Source organism: Hippopotamus amphibius, chromosome 4, assembly GCF_030028045.1.
Source record: "Hippopotamus amphibius kiboko isolate mHipAmp2 chromosome 4, mHipAmp2.hap2, whole genome shotgun sequence".
In the NCBI taxonomy this organism is placed as follows: Eukaryota; Metazoa; Chordata; class Mammalia; order Artiodactyla; family Hippopotamidae; genus Hippopotamus; species Hippopotamus amphibius.
In genome coordinates, this window is record NC_080189.1 from 7,455,089 (window position 1) to 7,474,822 (window position 19,734).

The following is a 19,734-nucleotide window of genomic DNA, read 5'->3' on the forward strand; positions in this document are numbered from 1 at the left end:
GTTTACCAGAAAATTAGAGGGTCCCAACCTGGAGCTGGCAGTTGGTGGAGACTTGATAAAGCTCATTATTAAGACAGCAGAGAAGAATTTGGGGAAAAATTGCAATTTCAAAGAAGTGTACAGTTTTTATAACAGGTACCTTAGTGATCATCTAGTTCCTCATTTTGCAGATGAGGAAACACCAGGTGGATCAGCAACCAGACAAGGTCACAGCATCAGGTAGTGGCTGAGCTGGGGCCAGAGCCTTGGCTTTCTGCCTCCCAGTGCACTTGAAACTTTGTGTATTTGATTTTGAATTTTGTCTGACCTACCAGTATTCCAGATACTTGTAAAATATGCTGGAAGTAAGTGAAACACAGAGTTGGTGATTTCTTGGAAAATCCGCTTTGTTAGGTGTAGAGGACATGAAAGACTGACAGACTTGTTCACTTTCTTTTTTCCTCTTACGTTTCTCTGTTTAGATAAAGAAAGCCGCCCACCTCGGAAATTTCCTTCTGATAAAATTTTTGAAGCTATTTCCTCAATGTTTCCGGATAAGGGCACAGCAGAAGAGCTAAAGGAAAAGTAAGATTTGCTCTTTTGCAGTGATTTTGCCTGGCATGGTATGTAACTCATCATTTCGGTTTGTTAGTAATGGAGCTAATGTAGCCGATGAGCTCCCCGCTTCGTGTGTTCACAGTGTCTGCAAGATACTCGACCTGATGTGTGTGTGTGCCTAGTACCCTGTACTATGTTTATTGTACATGGAATAGGTATGCATGTGCGTGAACACATGTGCGTGCACGCACACACAATTTATAGAAGTGCGTGTAAGAGGAAATCTCTCTGGATACCTGTGGAAATTTTAGTGCAGTTGATGTTTCATTTTAATGAATATAGTAACGTTTTTCATGACAGATCTGAATCACATCAGTGAATTTGTTTCTTGATATACCGTGCATAATATTTAATTGGCTCTTCATCTTAATAAAGACTGTCGTAGGCTAGACCTTTTCTTGTGTGTTTTAGGCAAGGTAAACATCAAAAATAATACACAGAAATCTTGTAGAAACTTTATTTTCAAAAATGTAATTCTTGTTTCACCTTTACTTCCATTTTTCTTGGTTAATGTTAGGTACAAAGAACTCACTGAGCAGCAGCTCCCGGGCGCACTTCCCCCCGAATGTACCCCCAACATAGACGGACCAAACGCCAAGTCTGTTCAGAGGGAGCAGAGCTTGCACTCGTTTCATACGCTTTTCTGTAGGCGATGTTTTAAATATGACTGCTTCCTACATCGTAAGTGCAGTTATTGTACGTTTTCAGTTTCTATCTTTGTTGTGGAATTATGTGTTAAAGCAGCTTGGAAAGTGTTGTCATTTATTACCTCTAGAATTTGTCATTTAATCTTGCAGTTACGACTGAAAAATATGTTAGGATCAGAGCATGGTTATTTGTTAATTTGTTGCTTGAGGGTTGCTCTGAAGTCTTTTGCACATGTTAAGCTGGGACTGCCGTCTCCCACTAACTTGGAATACAGATCACTGATTTTTCCATAAATGCTAACTGAACAGTTGTTTTATAGTAAAACTTACTATGAACGAGCTGATGGGCCAGAGCGACACTGCTGATGAATACTTCTGTTGAATGAGAAATTGGCTAAAAAGGTGTTTATATATATATTCTTGTCTCTTTAGTGTTAAATCGGGTTTGTTTGTTTTTTTGGGGGGGGGTCAGGGCAGGGGTGGTCCTCTGAATAAGTTGCTTTTAAAAACACCTGGATTTGAATACAGTTAAATGTTCTTAATTAAATTTAAGTATGGAACAGATATTACTTTATTTTTCCGACATTGCGCGGAATGAGGTTTTTTAGTAAAATTTCCAGGTAACTGGAACTTATTTAAGTACAGCTTAAGAAGTACCAGCTACTTTTGGGGCATGTATTTTGAAAATACGTTTCATACCTCCTGGTTCCTAAGCAGAGTGTACTTAACATAGGTTAGCCTTTTCCGTGTTGGATTGTGGTGTGGCCACTGTGGCACAACACCTTGTCCCTGGTGCAAAGTGGGTCATCCTTTGGAATCCTGTGCCACCTTTTTACATGTTTTCCCTCATTATCCACTGGTCCTTCTTAATGTTGATTAGCCTGCCTGAGCAGCTGTATCTTGCCTCATTTTGAGTTTTTGCTTTATCTACTTATATTTGCTACTGCACATAATTTGTGTGGTCATGTATCTTGGTCTGGAAATGATCTTGTGTGTGTGTGTGTATTAGTGGTTTAGTTATCTTAAATTAGAAAAACTTGAAGCAGACTTTCAAAGTTACTGATTGTCATAGTATCTCCCGTAACCTTGCTGTTGTCATCCATGCTCCTAATCTGGTTTAAACCGATGACTTGGTAGTGTTAACAGTCTTTAAGCCAGCCATTTGTTACCCCAGCCATTGTAGGGTTATCAGATACCTTCCTTGGGCTTGGCAGTGTTGTCTTCACACAGCCCTTGAAGTAGTCGTCTTCTTTTTCTTTTAATTAATTTTTATTGGAGTAGGGTTGCTTACGATGTTGTGTTAGTCTCCGCTGCACAACACAATGAACCAGCTGTACACATACAGATATCCCCTTCCTTTTGGTGAAGTAGCTGTCTTGAATTGCATCTAATTCCCCTTGGTACACATGCTCATTTTATAAAATAATGTCCTTTAAGAATACTGTAAATTGCATTCAGATATCACTACAGCGAAAAAGTTGGTGGGAGCTCTTCTTGGAGTCAGTGAAATGGTGCCTCCAGTGTGTTGTTTATAGGTGTAGGTGTTATAGGTGGAGGTGTTGTTTGTAGGTGGAGGTGGTGTTTGTAGGTGGAGGTGGTGTTTGTAGGTGGAGGTGGTGTTTGTAGGTGGAGGTGGTGTTTGTACGTGGAGGTGGTGTTTGTACGTGGAGGTGGTGTTTGTACGTGGAGGTGGTGTTTGTACGTGGAGGTGGTGTTTGTTTGTGGAGGTGGTGTTTGTACGTGGAGGTGGTGTTTGTACGTGGAGGTGGTGTTTGTAGGTGGAGGTGGTGTTTGTAGGTGGAGCACCTGATGGGCCTTTTTGTTGTACAGATGAGCCAAGGCAGGAGGACACTACTTTTAAACATCATTACAAGAGTTATTTTGTTGTGCTATTCCACTTTGAGTAATGTGGATGAACCTTGAAGCTGCTCATCGTCTCATTATTCAGGCTGGGGAGAGGAGGAGGAAGGTGCCTCCCTTCACGAAGCTGGCTTCTCTGGGACTGACGGGTGGGCTGCACACTGCAGCGCGTGGGGCCATGGGTCCAGCACTCTGCGCCCACCCTTCCCTCTTGTTCCACTAGATCCAGGCTCTTCATAACGTAGCCCCAACCAATTCTACAGGCGTTTCATTGCTTTACACTGACCTTGACAAAATATCACGCACTATATATTTTTCTTAGGTAAAAGAAGTCATTAAGTAAATTATTAAACATACCTCTTAAATATATATAGCACTTTATGCTTTTTGTTCCTTGTCTGTATAATGGGAATAATATAAGCTGCGGTGAGGATTAAATTTATTACTTTGTGCAAAATACTTAAACTAGCACTTGGCTTGTGTTTAGCTATTGTTATTTTTTAAATAAATCATCATTCACGACTTACATTTCAAAAAGGCATTAAAAGGTGTCCAGTTAAGTCCCCCACCCCCCGTCCCCATCCTCACTCCCCACAGGTAAGCCACTTCTGTGTCTTTCTGTGGTTCCTCTGGCAAACACAGATTCATTCTTCTTTTTCCAACCACCTTATTCAGATGGTGCTGTCCTGTTCAGCCTTTTCCCTGTTGGACTTGTAGAGATAACTGCTGTCTGGACAGCTGCATGGTCTCCTGCTGTAGGAGGCCCTGTAACTTACCGAGCCCATCCCCTGACGGTCAGTGTTGACAGCAGTGGCGCCACAGTGCACAGCCTGGCATGCTGGACCTGCACGTCCTTTCCCACAGGGCAGGGAAACCTGGTCCACGCTGTGTAGACACTGCCATGGGGGGGTCTGCCAACTTAAGAGCTACCAGCACAGTGACAGCACCTGCTTCGCCGGAGCCCAGCCAGCAGGCTGTGTTAGCAACAAGTGATTTTATTGATGGAACCAGTAAAGTGTTTTTTAGCATAATTTAATTTGCACTTTTTCTTCCTGTATGATTAAGAGATTTGTATTTTATTTTCCCTGAACTATTTTTATTCTTTTGGCTTTGTTGGTCTTTTTGATGTCTTGAAGCTCTTTGTATAGTCAGGAAATTAGTTTTTTTGAGATGAGTTGCAGTGTTTTTTTCCAGTTTGTTGTTTGGTAAAAATCCCATAGCAAAGTTAAGGTAGTTGAATTTATCACTTGGCTTTCCCTACTCCAAGGTTTTAAAGGGTGTCTCACTTTTTTTCTAGTACGTCTTATGCTTTGGGGTTTTTTTGTTTTTGTTTTGCTTTGTTCTGTTTTGTTTTCAAACATTAACCCTTTGATTCATTTGGAATTTCTTCTGTTAGAATTTTTGATCCAATCCGTCCCCCCCCCATCTTCAGGGCTTACTGTTTTCACACCATCTATCGCCAAGTGCCTCGGGGGCTGCCCTGAGCCGCTGCCTCTGTCCCTGTCACCACAGGTGCTGGGGTCTGTTTCTGGTCTTTGGGTTCCGTTCCTTGAGTCCGACTGTCCAGGGGCCTTTATTCAGAGATCTCCTGGCCATTCTTGTTTTTCTGTATAACTTTTAGAATCAGTTTGTCTAATTAAAAAAAATCTAGGTGGTATATTTATTGAAATCTCATTAATTTATAAATTACCTAAGGGGAAATTGACAATTTAAAATAAGGGTATATCTAACTGACTGTCTCCTTTTGCCATTTAATAACCTTTCAGCTTTTCTTCCCTTAGCTCTTGTACATTCTTTGGTAAGAGTGTACTTTTCCCCTTGTAACATATTTCACACCCTGCTACTTTACTGAGCTGTTTGTAATAGTTTCTCAGTAGATTCTTGAGTTTTCCAGCTATAAACTATCTACAGTAATGAATGGTTTTGTCTTTCCAATCTTTGTAACCTTACTTTCTCCTGTCTAACTGTATCTTCAGTGCCATGTTAAATAACAGTGGTGCTAGAGATACATTTCCTACTGCTCCTGGATCAGTTTCGGAAAATAACCTACTTCATCCAGGTTTTTTTATTTTTATTTTTTTTTATTTTATTGTTTTATTATTTTTATTTTTTATTTTTTTGAGGTACACCAATTTCAGTCATCTGTTTTTATACACATATCCCCGTATTCCCTCCCTCCCTTGACTCCCCCCCCACCCTCCCTGTCCTAGTCCTCTAAGGCATCATCCATCCTCAAGTTGAACTCCGTTTTTATACAGCAACTTCCCACTGGCTATCTATTTTACAGTTGGTAGTATATATGTGTCTATGGTACTCTCTCACTTCGTCTCAGCTTCCCCTTCACCCCCTGCCCCCGCAAACCTCGAGTTCTCCAGTCCATGCTCTGCATCTGCGTCCTTGTTCTTGTCTTGTCACTGAGTTCATCACTACCCTTTTTAGATTCCGTATATATGAGTTAGCATACAATGTTTTTCTTTCTCTTTTTGGCCTACTTCTCTCTGTATGACAGACTCTAGGTCTATCCACCTCATTACATATAGCTCCATCTCATTCCTTTTTATAGCTGAGTAATATTCCATTGTATTTATATGCCACATCTTCTTTATCCATTCATTTGCTGCTGGGCATTCATCCAGGTTTTGAAATTTATTTGTATAAAGTTGACCTGCTTGTTCTAATAATTCTTTTAATTTCTTTTATTTCTGTGATTATTTTTTTGTATTTCATTCTTTTTTTCTTAATGAGATTAAGAAGTGGTTTATATATTTTATTTAGAAAATCTGTTTGTGTGTTTTTCCCTCAGAGAATCAGCTACTGCATTAGTTTCTACTGGTTTTCTGTTTGTGAGTCTGATGTTTGTGCTATTTTCATCCTCCTCTTTTTTGGGATGTATGTATTTGACACAGTAAGTCATCTCTAGAGCACTGTTTCAGCTTCTCTTTTAGGTTCTGATATTTGGTGTTATTACTAATTTTTTTAAAGGAATTTGAGGGAATGTTTTATATTTCCTCTAACTCATTGTATAAGGGAGATTTTTAAAAACTTCAGTGTGAAAGAGGCCTATCTGGATGTTAGCTGCTTTCATTATTTCTGTGCAGGCAGCCTCACGGACATTGGGCCTTGCTTATTATTAGATGTTGGGGCGTCTCCCGGTTTCATCTCTAAGGAAGATGTTTTGATGGCAGTTCACCTGAGCCAGAAGCCGTTATCTGATCATGGATCTTTCCTATTAGAGGGACTTTATTATCTCGAATACAGGCCTAGAGCATAGCTAGAATTGTATATTATAATTTATAAGTCTTTTACCTTTGCTTAAAAACCTTTAGATAAGGTTTTTCACCAAGATTTTATAAGTTGCTTTTGAAATTAGAAAAAAAAAAAGCCCTCAATATCCATGTTCTCTTCTTTTTGTAAAATTTTGAAGTATCTTGCTTTAATTTTCCATTTGATAATTTTCCTGATCAGGGAATTTTATATACCCCATACTGTACTTAGTTTGAAATGTATTTTAATAACTTACTTCAAATTCTAGTATTTTAAGATGCCTATTTGAAAAGATTATGTTCTTCAGTATTCTGGAAGTCTAAAACTAAGTCTAAGTCAAGACACCTCTAGAAGAGGGAATTCTTTATATACTTAGTTTTCCTAAAGAATTGAAGTTTGAAATTCTGCTGAAGGAAATCTAGTATTAAGAATAGTTCTATTTCTTTGGCTAAATGTGATGTGAAATGAAGCATGGTACTTTAAAACCTTAAACATACTTTGATTATTAGCATGCTGGTTTTTCCTTTAATGGCCTAAGTCTGTTCTTACCTTGGAGACTGTATAATTGTGGCTTATAATGAGGGTGCTGTCACCTAGTCCTGACTTAGTGGCATCTTCTGTCTCAAGACCAGCAGAAGCTGCTGTCCTCATTTGTGTACATGTGTGTGTACAGATACATGTGTCTTATTCAGTGAAGTGGGGCAAAAATATCAATCTCTAAATATGTGCTAGAGGAGACATCCAAACTAGAAACAAGTTTCACCAAAAACATGTCAATCAGTATGTGCCTCTGGCTCATGACGATCTTGATTTTGGGTTGATGTAACTGCTTCCGCCTCTGTGACCTTAACCTTGTATGTGCTCATTGTTTGTATTTCAGGGGTCCTCACCTGTGCAAAATGTAATCCAGTGCTAAATCAGTCCTATGGTATCAGGCTCTTATTCTGGGAAAAACCAACCCACATACTTGAAACAGAATCTGAGCCTTGAAATTTTCTACTTTAAAAACATGACTTTGTTCTTTTTTCTTTTTCTTCCCTCATCAGTCTGTCTTTATTTCCCATTTAAGTGCTACGGGTAGAAGTATGGCTTTTTACAAATATTTTTAAAATGGTATATTTCATGAATCTATCACTTGTTTTTATCCACATTAATTTTCATCTTGTGTAATTCTAGACAGAGCGTTTCTAGTATTTGCCTTTGTACACTGGAAGCAAACTTCCCCAAGCTGTCTGAAGTTCTCACTGCTGTGCTTTCATACTTTGTTAGTATACCAGTGTGCTGTAGTTGGAATCTTTCTGTTATATTATTTGGGAATCTTAAGTTTCAAACACTTTATCTTTCTAAAACCTGTTTTATCTGACCATTGTATTTCCCTGCAGAAAGGGTGCTCACTCTGCAGCCTCCCCCTGGGTTCTTGAATTCTGTGTGAGTCAAAGAAATGGACTTGTAGTATTCCGAGGCTGCCCTCACTATCTTTGAAAACTGATTTTTAACAAGTGGCGTCCCACTCTTCTCCCCCATTTGACAAGCTGATTGCTGACCTTTCTTTGGAAATCGATCAATTGTAGATGTCAGAATTCTTTTGGTAAAAAGAGGAAATCTGATTTCTATGTAGAGGATACATCAGTTGTTTCTATGGAGACCTTAAAGACTGAAGTAAATGTTTATAATTAGAGCTCAGGTGTTCTGGGGGAGACCTGAGGAGAATACATTGTGAGAATTCAACAAGAGCTTGACGTTCCATAATGTAAACCTTATTAGCAGAAGTGTCATGTAGTAATTGGCTTTTTCCTTTGGAAGTGGAGAAATGAAAAAGTAATGTTATGTTTATATGTGAAAGTGATGTTACTTACGTTTGGATATTTTATGTTTATCTTGCAGCTTTCCATGCGACACCCAACACTTACAAGCGGAAGAACACGGAGACGGCTCTGGACAACAAGCCCTGTGGCCCCCAGTGCTACCAGCACTTGGTAAGCGTGTGCAGCGGGGCTCCAGAGGGAATTGGAGAAGTCTTAATTTTGAACTTTGGTGAGGTCTGTGAAGTCAGCGGTAACCTTGTCGTTCCCATACTTCTATTGGCCGTAGGACAGCAGAGACTTCTCAGCTGTGTTCCTTGGCAGCGCGTATGTGCGTTCCAGCCCCTCCCTCCCTTTACCTGTGTCCGCCTCTTCAGCAGCGTGTGGAGGTCTTTAGGGTCAGGACTCCTGCACCTCCACACAGAGAACCCTCTGAAGCCCCAGAAGTGCAGTAGTTCCCGAGCCTTGCTCAGAACCATAGCCCTTCTTTGAGTTGTAGACCCACTGTAGTTGAGGTGTATTATATGTAGGTCCCAGAGAGGTTCTGTATGTGTTGGTTTTTTTTTAAATGATGGAGAAAAGGTAAGGGTTTAGGAAAATAGGAGGTAGAAAAGTTGTTTTTACGGGTACTATCTTATTTTTACCATTTCCCCTCTTTGAACCAAGCCCCTCCTACTAGGAACTAATGGGTATGTATTGCCTGTTGGATTTTGGACAGAAGATGCATTGAATGGCACCTGCAGAAGGTATCCTATTTTTAAGCAATTTGGTGTTTGTAGAATGAAGTATAAAACTGTTGGCTGCTCTCAAACTTCTCCCTTCTATTGCCACTAAAAATGGAATTCTTGAGCACTGTTTTATCATATTCTTCACAAGGCAGGGTTTTATTTGGCTCATCTAAAATGTGTCTGTGGTCTCTCTGCAACACGTGCTCTCACCGTTGTTGTACACTTTCCGAGCCTGGATCATTGCCCCTGGTAACACAGACTGTAACCCTCACCGCCTTGTTCCTCGGGTTCCTTTCATGTCCTCCTGGGGCCGTGCATCCCTCCCGGGAAAAAAAGTGGGATGTTTAACTAGTAAAGCAGAAAGCGACAGAGTCGAGCACGTGTACATGTTCTGTGTTCTCCTTGTGTACTTTTAAATACTGCCATAGAAAGGGACATGTTAGCTTTAAACCCTGAAATAGGAAAGTCTGACTTTAGATGCACCTTCAGTGTATGAGTCCTCCTAAAATTCACTTTTAAAAAGATTATGTTGCCTGAAGTATATTTTGTATTTTAACTCATACTCAGTTACTGTAGAACTGTCTTGCCTGATTTTGTACTGTTCTAGCACTGTACAGAAGCCATATTTATCTTCCTCAAATCTTCAGACCCTCAAAAGCAGATAGAAAACAGCTGTATTTAGACATGCGATTGTGAAAATCAGATATTGTGATAAATTTGACTAACATGCTTATGCAATCCGTTTTTTCCTCCCCATCAGAATGAGTTGTAGAACTTTACCTTGATGTCTGCACTTTTCGCTTTGTAGGAGGGAGCAAAGGAGTTCGCTGCTGCCCTCACCGCTGAGCGGGTGAAGACCCCCCCGAAACGCCCTGGAGGCCGCAGGAGAGGACGGCTCCCCAACAACAGCAGCAGGCCCAGCACCCCCACCATCAACGTGCTGGAGTCGAAGGACACGGACAGCGACAGGGAGGCGGGGACCGAGACCGGCGGGGAGAACAACGACAAGGAAGAGGAGGAGAAGAAGGACGAGACCTCCAGTTCCTCCGGTGAGTCGCGTCTGGTCGCAGGTCTTACTGCTGCTGGAGGGCTCCGCGCTGTGCCGGTTCAGGGTGTGTAAGGTCCCGGGTACGTTTCTTAGTTGGCTAGTTGTCAACACAGTGAGAGATCCAGGAGCGGAGCTGTGTGCAGACTCTCACTGCCGTCCTCTGCCCCGGGGCCAGCCCTTGCCCTGTGCTGATCTGTCCGGGCTGCTTGCAGGTTGATGGCCCAGTTTATTGTCACTCTCTGGGTCATTTCCCTTTTCTCCAGCTCTCGTAGAACAGGGCATGATGCGAGGCTGTCACTCAGTTGAATATTCTCGATGCTCTGTGGGTAGTTTTGTTAGGAGAGACGATGCAGACTACCAACGAATGTGTTACTGGTTGTCTTTTCAGCCCTGGGATTATACCACGAATAACAGCAGTGTAACCCCATTTGCTTTCATTTTAGAAGGCTGAGTTAAAGGGAGACTGCTCTCATGATAGTTTCTAGCCTTAGTTTACTCTCACGAATGATTCACTTCCTGTTATCTTAAGCACACCGAGCTTTACTTCTTCATACAGTTCTCTAACTGCCATTTGTTTCTTGCATTCTCCAATTGCCATTTCTTGACCAATGCTTACCTTCGGTTTCATAGAAGCGAATTCTCGGTGTCAAACACCAATAAAGATGAAGCCCAACACCGAGCCCCCCGAGAACGTGGAGTGGAGCGGCGCGGAGGCCTCCATGTTCAGGGTCCTCATCGGCACGTACTATGACAATTTCTGTGCCATCGCCAGGTTGATCGGGACCAAAACATGTCGACAGGTAAGTGTGGCTGATGAAAATACTGCCAGAGAGCTTCAGATGGAGAACTGTGTGGTCAGTGTCCAAACGTAGGGACATTCCTGGTTATTAAGCTCCTGTTCATCTAAAAGACGGATAAAAAGTTTTTTTTCACTGACATGGAACTGAAAGGAAATTATTCTTTCAACTCTAGATGTTTCAGGTTAGGTGGCGATGGGTTTTATTTTATTTTATTTTATTTTATTTTATTTTATTTTATTTTATTTTATTTTATTTTAATTATTCGTTTGTTTTTTGGCCCTGCCGTGCAGCATGTGGGGTCTTAGTTCCCCAGCCAGGGATCAAACCTGTGTACCTTGCGGTGGAAGCGTGGAGTCCCAACCACTGGACCGCCAGGGAATTCTGGCAATGGGTTTTAAAAAGCGCAGAGAATTTAGATTTAGCCTCATGCCTCCTGATAAGAGTGTAATCACAGCACTGTCACAGGACAGACAAATAGTTTCTGGTGGGATTGAGTAGGAGATTGGTTTGCTTACCTAGATGGTCCTCACGGCCCTGTGACCGTGCCCCTTGTCAGGTGTACGAGTTTCGAGTCAAAGAATCCAGTGTCATAGCACCGGCCCCCGCCGAGGACGTGGACACGCCGCCCAGGAAGAAGAAGAGGAAACACCGGTGAGTCTGCTGAGGGACGGCAAGGCCGCTGTGTGCCGGCGCTGGTCCCTCGACAAGGAGAGAAGCTTACGTGGCCTGTAGACCTGTGGAGTCTTGTTTCCAAGGGCATTTGCTGGCATTTTTCTGTAAGAGCACAGCAGGTGTCAGTAGATTTGGTGTGTCGAGTCATGAAAGTTATGGTTACTGTGCTACATCTTGGTTATGAAGAACTGTTGAGTAGCTTCTGCAGCAAAGACTGCATAAACCCTTACTTGGCATGTGTGCACATCTTGGGAGGCTGTGAGCTCTGAGCTGATTTTCACTCTAGGAGCCTGACTTTTCCACACCCACCCTGATGTGAGCCTGGGTGAGCGCGTGCTGGGGGGTGGAGGTGGGGGAACAGTGAAGGTGTCAGGCTGACTGGATGTACGTGTAGAGGCAGAAAGTCCTGGATGGGTTATTCGTTCTAAGCTCCCACCCCCACCTTTTTTTTTTTTTTTTTTTTTTTTTAAAGAGAGAAACATAGCTGGGTGTTGGGTAAGGGGACATTTAGATTACGCTTCAAAAATTGTCTACATGTTCAACTTAATTTAGGCTTTAGTAGATGCTTCTGCATTTTTTGCTTGGATTATTTCTGACTACATAGCTCAGCTGAAATGGTTAAAGATTCCAGAAATTAGAGCACGTATGCTGTACTGGTGTCATCCACACTAGAGTAAACCTGCCACCATGGTCAGGCTGGCTGTCCTGAGGCCGCAGCCATCGAGCTGTCCCCAGGTGGCTCCACGCCTGCGCCAGGTGTAAGCCGGGCGGCGTGCGGCTCCTTTCTCATAGTTCCCTGCATCTGGAGGCCTGCTGTATTCAGGGCCCAGGCTGACTCCTTTAAGCTGACACGGGACTGTACGCCCGAGGGCCACGAGGATGATGTTGTATTTCTTTGTGTTTTGCAGGTTGTGGGCTGCACACTGCAGAAAGATACAGCTGAAGAAGGGTCCGTATCTTTACGTTCAGCCTTCTTATTAACTCAGTGTCTACTTCTCGTGTATCCTAGAATACTAATTGGATTAGAGGTTGGGATATTCTGATATAACTGACTTTTGTGCACTAAAGTTTAATGCACGAAGGGCATTACATGGAGACCATCTGTTGATAAATTTCCAGTCGGTTAGAGGAGAACGACTGGGAATCTGACTGAGGTGTGTGTGACAGTCCCCGGGGTTCCCGAAGCTCTTGGCAGGTGGAGGGTGATTTCTGCTGTCATCTTGCAAACAGGAGTGTGTGTAGCGTTGTGGACACGGCAAGGACAACCCGCTGAGCTCAGAAGGTCACGGGGAGAAGGTGTGCTTGTTGGGTGTGTGTGACCACCTCACTGCTCTCTGGATTGATGTGGTGCTGTTGTCTTTGTGCAGACGGCTCCTCCAACCATGTTTACAACTATCAACCCTGTGACCACCCACGGCAGCCTTGTGACAGCTCATGCCCTTGTGTGATAGCACAAAATTTTTGTGAAAAGTTTTGTCAATGTAGTTCAGAGTGTAAGTATTTGTTGTCTGGAGGTAATTGCGTGAGAATTACACAGGCTGTGGGTCAGCCGTTGAAAACCGTACCCTCGATTAGCACAAGGACGCGGCAGCTCCTGTCGTTCTTCGGGACGTTCACGCACACCACGAGCATGTGTGGAGCCCAGGCGTGGCCCCGGGCCTGCGTCCAGCCAGCCCCTGGCTGAGGCCGGTATGTGGGCAGGCCCAGGCGAACGTGGATTAGAGGAGCTTTTTCCCCTTTGACCATTTCACTTAATGAAATCGTAGTAAAGTTGGCACAGAATGGAAGGGGAATCTAGAAAGAGCTACCCAAATAGTTTTTGGACACCAGAAATTGTCAGGAGTTACGTGGGTTGTCTTCAGAATAAAGGAATGTAGCGTCAGGGTATAATGACTCTAGTTATTTAATGAAACTGCACTGAAGCTTGGATACCAAGGAAGTACCTACAACTCTATCAGAATGGTTGAGAACCATGGATATTCACACCTATCTTATAAATCAAAGACCTGTAAATACACGTGCCCAAAAATGGCGAAACGGGAACTTGGTGATCTTTTTCAGTACGGACAGCTCTAGCTTTCCTGTTACTTCCCTTTCCTCGTGTGTACGATGGGATAAGGTTGTTGTGAGGATTCTGTGAGTTCATCGGGGGCTTAGCGCCCAACTTGAGCTGCACCGGTCAGGCAGGGTTTTTGATTGACCAAGAACATCTCTCTGAAGGTCAGAACCGCTTTCCCGGATGCCGCTGCAAAGCCCAGTGCAACACCAAGCAGTGCCCGTGTTACCTGGCTGTCCGCGAGTGTGACCCCGACCTCTGTCTTACTTGTGGAGCTGCTGACCACTGGGACAGTAAAAATGTGTCCTGCAAGAACTGTAGCATTCAGCGGGGCTCCAAGAAGGTAGGGCATGAACATGGTTGGTGGGCTTTTCAAAGTGGTCAGTGCCGGGATAGTCTTAGGCCATGTAGCTGGGGCAAAAAAGTGATTATTGAATGGTGCAGCAAGGGTTGATTTTTCTATAGAATACTTTAGTTTGGTATGGGATGAACCAGTAATTTCTGAGAAGCAGCTGTTAATGAATAAGAGGTATTTTCTGGAATTTTTTTTTAAGTTAACAGAACAAGTAGTCTCCTTAAAGCAAATCAGTAGTGGTACTATCAGAATAGAGAGACCCATTCTTATCAAAGTGTTCAGGATTCCTTTTTGCACAGAGTAAAGGTGTAACTTCCCACAGTAGTTTCTGCAGACTTAGTCCCTGTTTCTGTAATAACCTTGAAAATAACACACCCAGGAATTACATAACTGAAGCCTGGGAATTGTATGGAGGTGACTAATTGTTGCAACCAGGGAGTTTATTATTGAGCAAAAAAACCCAACAGCACGTAGGGGGGAAGCTCAGCATCTTAGTTTTTAGGGTAGATGATGGTGTTCTTCAATTAATCATTTTTATAATAATAGCGGACATTTATTATTTAATATAGAGCAGGTCCTGGTCTGAGTGCTTTGTGTATTAACTCATTAGTCTTCTGAACTTCCTAATTATTCCTAGTTGGAATAACCATTAAACCCAAAGTTCTAAGACTTGTCAGGAAAGGAGCAGGAACTCGGAGCCAGGCATTCTGGCCCCAGACCCCGTGCTGTGAGTGCCACCCCACGTGTGTGTGGCATGTTCATCTCTTAGGGTCTTGAACTAGTGTGTCATGTAACTGAGGTCGCACTGTCGGTCCTACTCTACTGGAAATTGTTTATGGCAGTGGCTTTACTTATTTTTGGCTGTGATGTTGTCAGGAGTTCAGATAGTTTTACTCTGGGCCCTCCACATCACAGTGATGCTGGCAAGGTTTCCCAGAGATCAGCCCTGAGAACTCTCATTTCTCCCCGACCCCCATGCTCTCCATTGTATGATAAACCCCTCCCTCAGCTCAGAACTAATGCCAACATGTCTTTCTAGACATCTTTTACCTTCTGAAACAAAACTATGTAGATGCTTTTTACCAACTGAGTTTCATTGCTTCACAGTATTTAGCTGGTGGGGAAGAAAACTTGGTTCCTTCCCCTGACAGATGGGTGGAGGGCTGGGTCAGAACAAGCACAGATCAGGAACTTGGGGATCAGGGAGTCTTTTTCAAGGTCACAGGATACTGGGAATGAAAGCCTAGAGCCGTGATGAAAAGTTATAGAACTGACAACGGTGATCTGTCATCTTGGCATCAGCTAAGGACAAAAGGCTGCCCACGGGATCGTGCTCCCCCCTCGTGGTGGTTTTTTGTGTTTTTGTGAGGAAGGGCTGTGGAAGGACCTGCCCACAAGGAAAGTTCCCTGGAAGGAAGGGCAGCGCTTTGGGAGGAATAAAAGCTGGTGAAGAGCCAGGAGCGGGCCTGGCAGAGCCAGTGATAGAGGTCCCCTCGGGGAGGTGCAGGGGACACAGAGAGGGGGGGAGCAGGCGTCCCTGTGGGACTGGCTGCGCGTGAAGTCAACCAGCCATCAGTGCAGGCAGTGTTGTTTTTCTGTGAAACAGAGGACACTTATGCTCCGTACTTGATTTACAAAAACCCAAAACATGGTTTTTTGCACTTCGTCAGCCCCTTTGGTAACATGGGGGAGCTGAGCCCTTCCCCACCTGCGGTCGAGTTCCCCTGGTCCCTCCCCTGGTCTGATCTGTCCATCGCCCCTCTCCCTTGATTACATGATTGTGTCTGTTACTCTCTAGCATTTACTGCTGGCACCGTCTGATGTGGCAGGCTGGGGGATTTTCATCAAAGATCCTGTACAGAAAAATGAATTCATCTCGGAATACTGTGGAGAGGTAAGGCGGAGCCCCCCAGTTACTCATGGTGGCACGGCCACTGTCATGTGTGTTCACATGGTGTCATCTCTAATCACTTGGCTTTGGACTGATTTTCATTGGGCAAGTCCATTGGGTTTGATTAGAAATGAATTGAAAATGCCTTTGCAGCTCGGACTTGTGGGTTTGGTTTGCTTGGAAGCTACACGGCTTCAGTCCTTGTGACGTTTAGGTTTTATCACCCGGGGAGGAGGGTCAGAACGAGAGCTTTACAATGAGGAGTTTGTCCCACTTAGTCCACAGCCTAGTTGATAAGGACCTAGAAATGGTGCTTTAGTTCTAAGTTAGGAAAACCCTGGGGCTGGCTGCATTGTGGGATTAACCCTGCCAGTTTGTATTTTGTAAGTAAAAGACTTTTGTTAATCACTTTCTCCATGCATAGTTACTTTAGGTGTGTAAGTATTTCTAAGTCAGTCCTTAAAACATCACTGTTCTTTGACAAAGAGAGAAATTGGCCACAGTGAACCTTTGTTGAGTGTCCCCAACGTTCCTGATGAGCTGGTGTGTGTTCTCCTACCAGGCTCACCTGATCCAAAACCACCTCATCCTGTGTCTTTCTTTTAGATTATTTCTCAAGATGAAGCAGACAGAAGAGGGAAAGTATACGATAAATACATGTGCAGCTTTCTGTTCAACTTGAACAACGGTATGTTGATGAATTTGCATTTCATTCCGGGGTTGCACTTGGGGGCCCTTCCTGTGGCTGAAGCATCAGAAATGATGTTAGGGGCCCCCGGTGTCAACAGCGTTTGGAAGGAGCCCCGGCCTGGGCTTAGGAATGGGCTGTTTGCTGCAAAGCCACCCAGGGTGGATGAGTGTCACTTGGGGGCCGGGGGGTGGGAGGTTGCGAGTCCCGTGGGCAAGGGAGCCTTCGCTGCCCGGGCCCTGGGCCCTCTCGCCGCGGGTACCACTGGGCTGGGCCCACCTCCTCCAGTCAGAGCCTCTGGCCTGGGAAGGGCGTGGAGCACCGCCGTGTGAGGCCGTCTCCACGGCATCCTGGGGGCCCTCAGCACCGTGAGGCCAAGGGCGCTGCGTGTGCAGACGTGATCCGGGTGGGAAACGCTGGGTGCGTGCTCCTCACACCCCCACTTCTCAGGGTGCCTCTCGGCTGAAACCAGGACGGTGGGTTCTTTATGAATGTGCTCCACAAGCAGTATATTGAAAAAAACTAATATAATTTAACATACGAAGATGCTGATTCTTGATGTTGGGAAGAATTGTCAGATTTCATTTTTTTGCCATTTTGTGCAGTAATATATATTTATAGCTGCTATAACGACCTTGAGTTTCTGAAGAATGTTTACCTGGAGCAGCATCTTCTTCCAGGTGTCACTTCACACCGAGCGAAACTGGTTGAATGATATTTGCTTTTGAAGGCAAACCCTTAAGAACGACAACCAGTTGTATTTCCAGAATCACAACAACTTTGTGTTTATTGATCTATAGCTGAAGTTGTATACTGGATTGTGCTTATTTTTTCTCTTTAGATTTTGTGGTGGATGCAACCCGCAAGGGTAACAAAATTCGTTTTGCAAATCACTCAGTAAATCCAAACTGCTATGCAAAAGGTAGGTGCTCCCGGAGGTGGAGGTACTGCAGGTTGACTCGCATGGTTCTGGACGGACACTCGTCACTTGAACCATCCGCTCCCCTCCTGGGCCCACGTCACTGACCACGGTCTCTCTCTGCAGTGATGATGGTTAACGGCGACCACAGGATAGGGATTTTTGCTAAGAGAGCCATCCAGACTGGCGAAGAGCTGTTTTTCGATTACAGGTTGGTAACAGTGCATGTCTAGAGTCAACAAGGGCTTATCCTCCCTGGAATCTGAGCTGTGGACAGAGGCCGGCTTCCAGCTCCAGGCCGGGGCTTCTGTGGTTGGAGGAACTGACTTCCGGTCATCATGTGTCGGGGGCAGTGGTGGCAGTTAGGGACCACTGTTTGGTTAGTCGTGTTTCCATTATACAAGGAATGCTTGAAAATCGTTACAGAATGCACGCAGCTGCAGCTTTACCTGTAGGGGCCTTTCTGCGGGAGGAGCCATGCCGCCCATCAGCGTGCTGAGCACAGACCCCGGGGTGGCTCTGCTGCTGGGCGTCCGGCCGGCAGGTTACACTGTCAAGCTCTGGGGGAGAGATGGACACCTCTGTGATATTTATTTAAATGCAGTCAGAGGACTGTCTAGTTAAACAAATCCTATGGCTCATTGTATGTCCCACCCAGAAGCTGTTTTTTGAGTGCGAGCTGTCTTAAACTAGGGCCCGTGTGGAGCCACTTTCAAGGGCAAAATCTGCAGCACAGCTGAAGGCGAGATCTACCCAGGGCTTGGGTGGGAGGTCACCGGCTCTGGCTGCTCCCAGGCCCTGTTTACTAGGGGCCCAAGTCAGGGTCTGGCCAGATGGCAGTTCCCGTGCCTTCCCTGTGTTAGGCCTAAATGCCACGCTGCGGGCCTGCCTTCCCAGGTGGTTGCTTTCAGGGGCACAGGGCTGGCCTACCAGTTCTGTCCAGTTCAGAGCGCGGCCACTTTGCACTGGCATGTTCCTGGTGACGCAGCTGTGTCATGGGATGCGTGTGCGCGTTTCCTCGTAGACGTGAGTGCACCATGCTAAGCTAAGCAGACTTGGTTGAGCTGGCTGTCACCCGGGCTGCAGGGCGCTCACCTGTTTCATGCTGTTGCAGATACAGCCAGGCTGACGCCCTGAAGTACGTGGGCATCGAAAGAGAAATGGAAATCCCTTGACGTCTGCTACCTCCTTCCCTCCTCCTCTCGGAACAGCTGCCTTAGCTTCAGGAACCTCGAGTACTGTGGGCGACTTAGAAAAAAAATGCAGTTTGAAATTCTGAATCTGCAAAGTACTGTAAGAATAATTTATAGTAATGAGTTTAAAAATCAACTTTTTATTGCCTTCTCACCAGCTGCAAAGTGTTTTGTACCAGTGAATTTTTGCAATAATGCAGTGTGGTACATTTTTCAACTTTGAATAAAGAATACTTGAACTTCTCCTTGTCGTTGTCTTCTGTCACACAGCTCCCCCAGCTGATTTTTAGAAAATGGGAAAAACGTGCAACTCCTTTGGGTTTTCACTAGCCATCCTATGAATCTTGACTTCACTAATGTTGCCTATTAGGTAAATTAATACTAAATGCAAGTATATCTATACCTACATATTAAATATACATGTAAACATATTGTATAATACACGTTATAATCAAGCGAGGGCATGGTACCCATACGTGACTCACTACTGGCATCTGAGACCAGGGTGGGGCCTGTCCCGGCCGCAGCCGCTGGGCAGCCTGCAGTTATTTACCCTCTAAGCCTCATTCTCCACGTGAAATGACAAACGATTGGACGAGGACGCTTCTGAGACCCTATCTAGCTCTAAACTCCATTAGTTTAGGTACAGCCCTCCAGAAACAGGACGAGGATACCTCATGGCTCCTTGAAGGAGGAGTAAGAATGCCCTCTTAAGGCACCGGGAAGCAGCTACTGCTCCCCGGGCCAGGCGGCAGTGGGACAGGGATGTTGTTACGGTGGGAGAGCCCAGAACAGCTGTCTGGGGGTGTAGCTGCCTTTTCTAGAGTTTGGTACATTTTCATTGATTTATAATGTGGTGATACTTAATGGGAAGCTCAGTTAAAACTCACCTCCCTTTGCAATTACACAAAAACCGACAAGACTGGTTTCCACGGCATCGATGCCCAAGCCGTGGCCTCCTGAGTCCTGGACTACAGTTCACTTGCCCCTTCGCTCAGCTTTGGCAGGAAAAGACCGGCCTTGGGTGCTCGTCTCATATGTCGCCCTTGTCTTCTTTTCCACCCTGCTGAGGTGTCTCATCTCCACGGCCCCAGCACCACCACCCACCCCACCCCTCAAAGCGGTACCCTGCGCTCCGCTGCCTGCCGCTGACTGGCTCATGGAGGGTCACCCCAGTCACAACCCGAGTGGAGCCTGTTTATTCCCTGTTCAGG

At 44.7% G+C, this 19,734-nt stretch overlaps 1 protein-coding gene across 14 annotated transcripts in view; it reads left to right on the forward strand.

Annotated features, from left to right (window-relative positions):
• Positions 1–18,763, forward strand: part of EZH2 (enhancer of zeste 2 polycomb repressive complex 2 subunit) — a 59,026-nt gene extending 40,263 nt beyond the window's left edge. For 8 of the 14 annotated variants that reach the window (XM_057730795.1, XM_057730797.1, XM_057730805.1 and 5 more), the window contains 14 exons: positions 462–564; positions 1,115–1,293; positions 8,253–8,344; positions 9,707–9,947; positions 10,577–10,746; positions 11,303–11,397; positions 12,327–12,367; positions 12,786–12,911; positions 13,639–13,817; positions 15,628–15,723; positions 16,327–16,408; positions 17,250–17,330; positions 17,454–17,538; positions 18,442–18,763. In XM_057730795.1, coding sequence (XP_057586778.1) covers positions 462–564; positions 1,115–1,293; positions 8,253–8,344; positions 9,707–9,947; positions 10,577–10,746; positions 11,303–11,397; positions 12,327–12,367; positions 12,786–12,911; positions 13,639–13,817; positions 15,628–15,723; positions 16,327–16,408; positions 17,250–17,330; positions 17,454–17,538; positions 18,442–18,502 — 1,631 coding nt within the window. In that variant the 3' untranslated portion in view covers positions 18,503–18,763. The remainder of the gene's footprint in view (positions 1–461; positions 565–1,114; positions 1,294–8,252; positions 8,345–9,706; positions 9,948–10,576; positions 10,747–11,302; positions 11,398–12,326; positions 12,368–12,785; positions 12,912–13,638; positions 13,818–15,627; positions 15,724–16,326; positions 16,409–17,249; positions 17,331–17,453; positions 17,539–18,441) is intronic. The other 6 variants (XM_057730796.1, XM_057730798.1, XM_057730806.1 and 3 more) reach the window with 3 other exon arrangements.
• Positions 18,764–19,734: the final 971 nt, after the last annotated feature.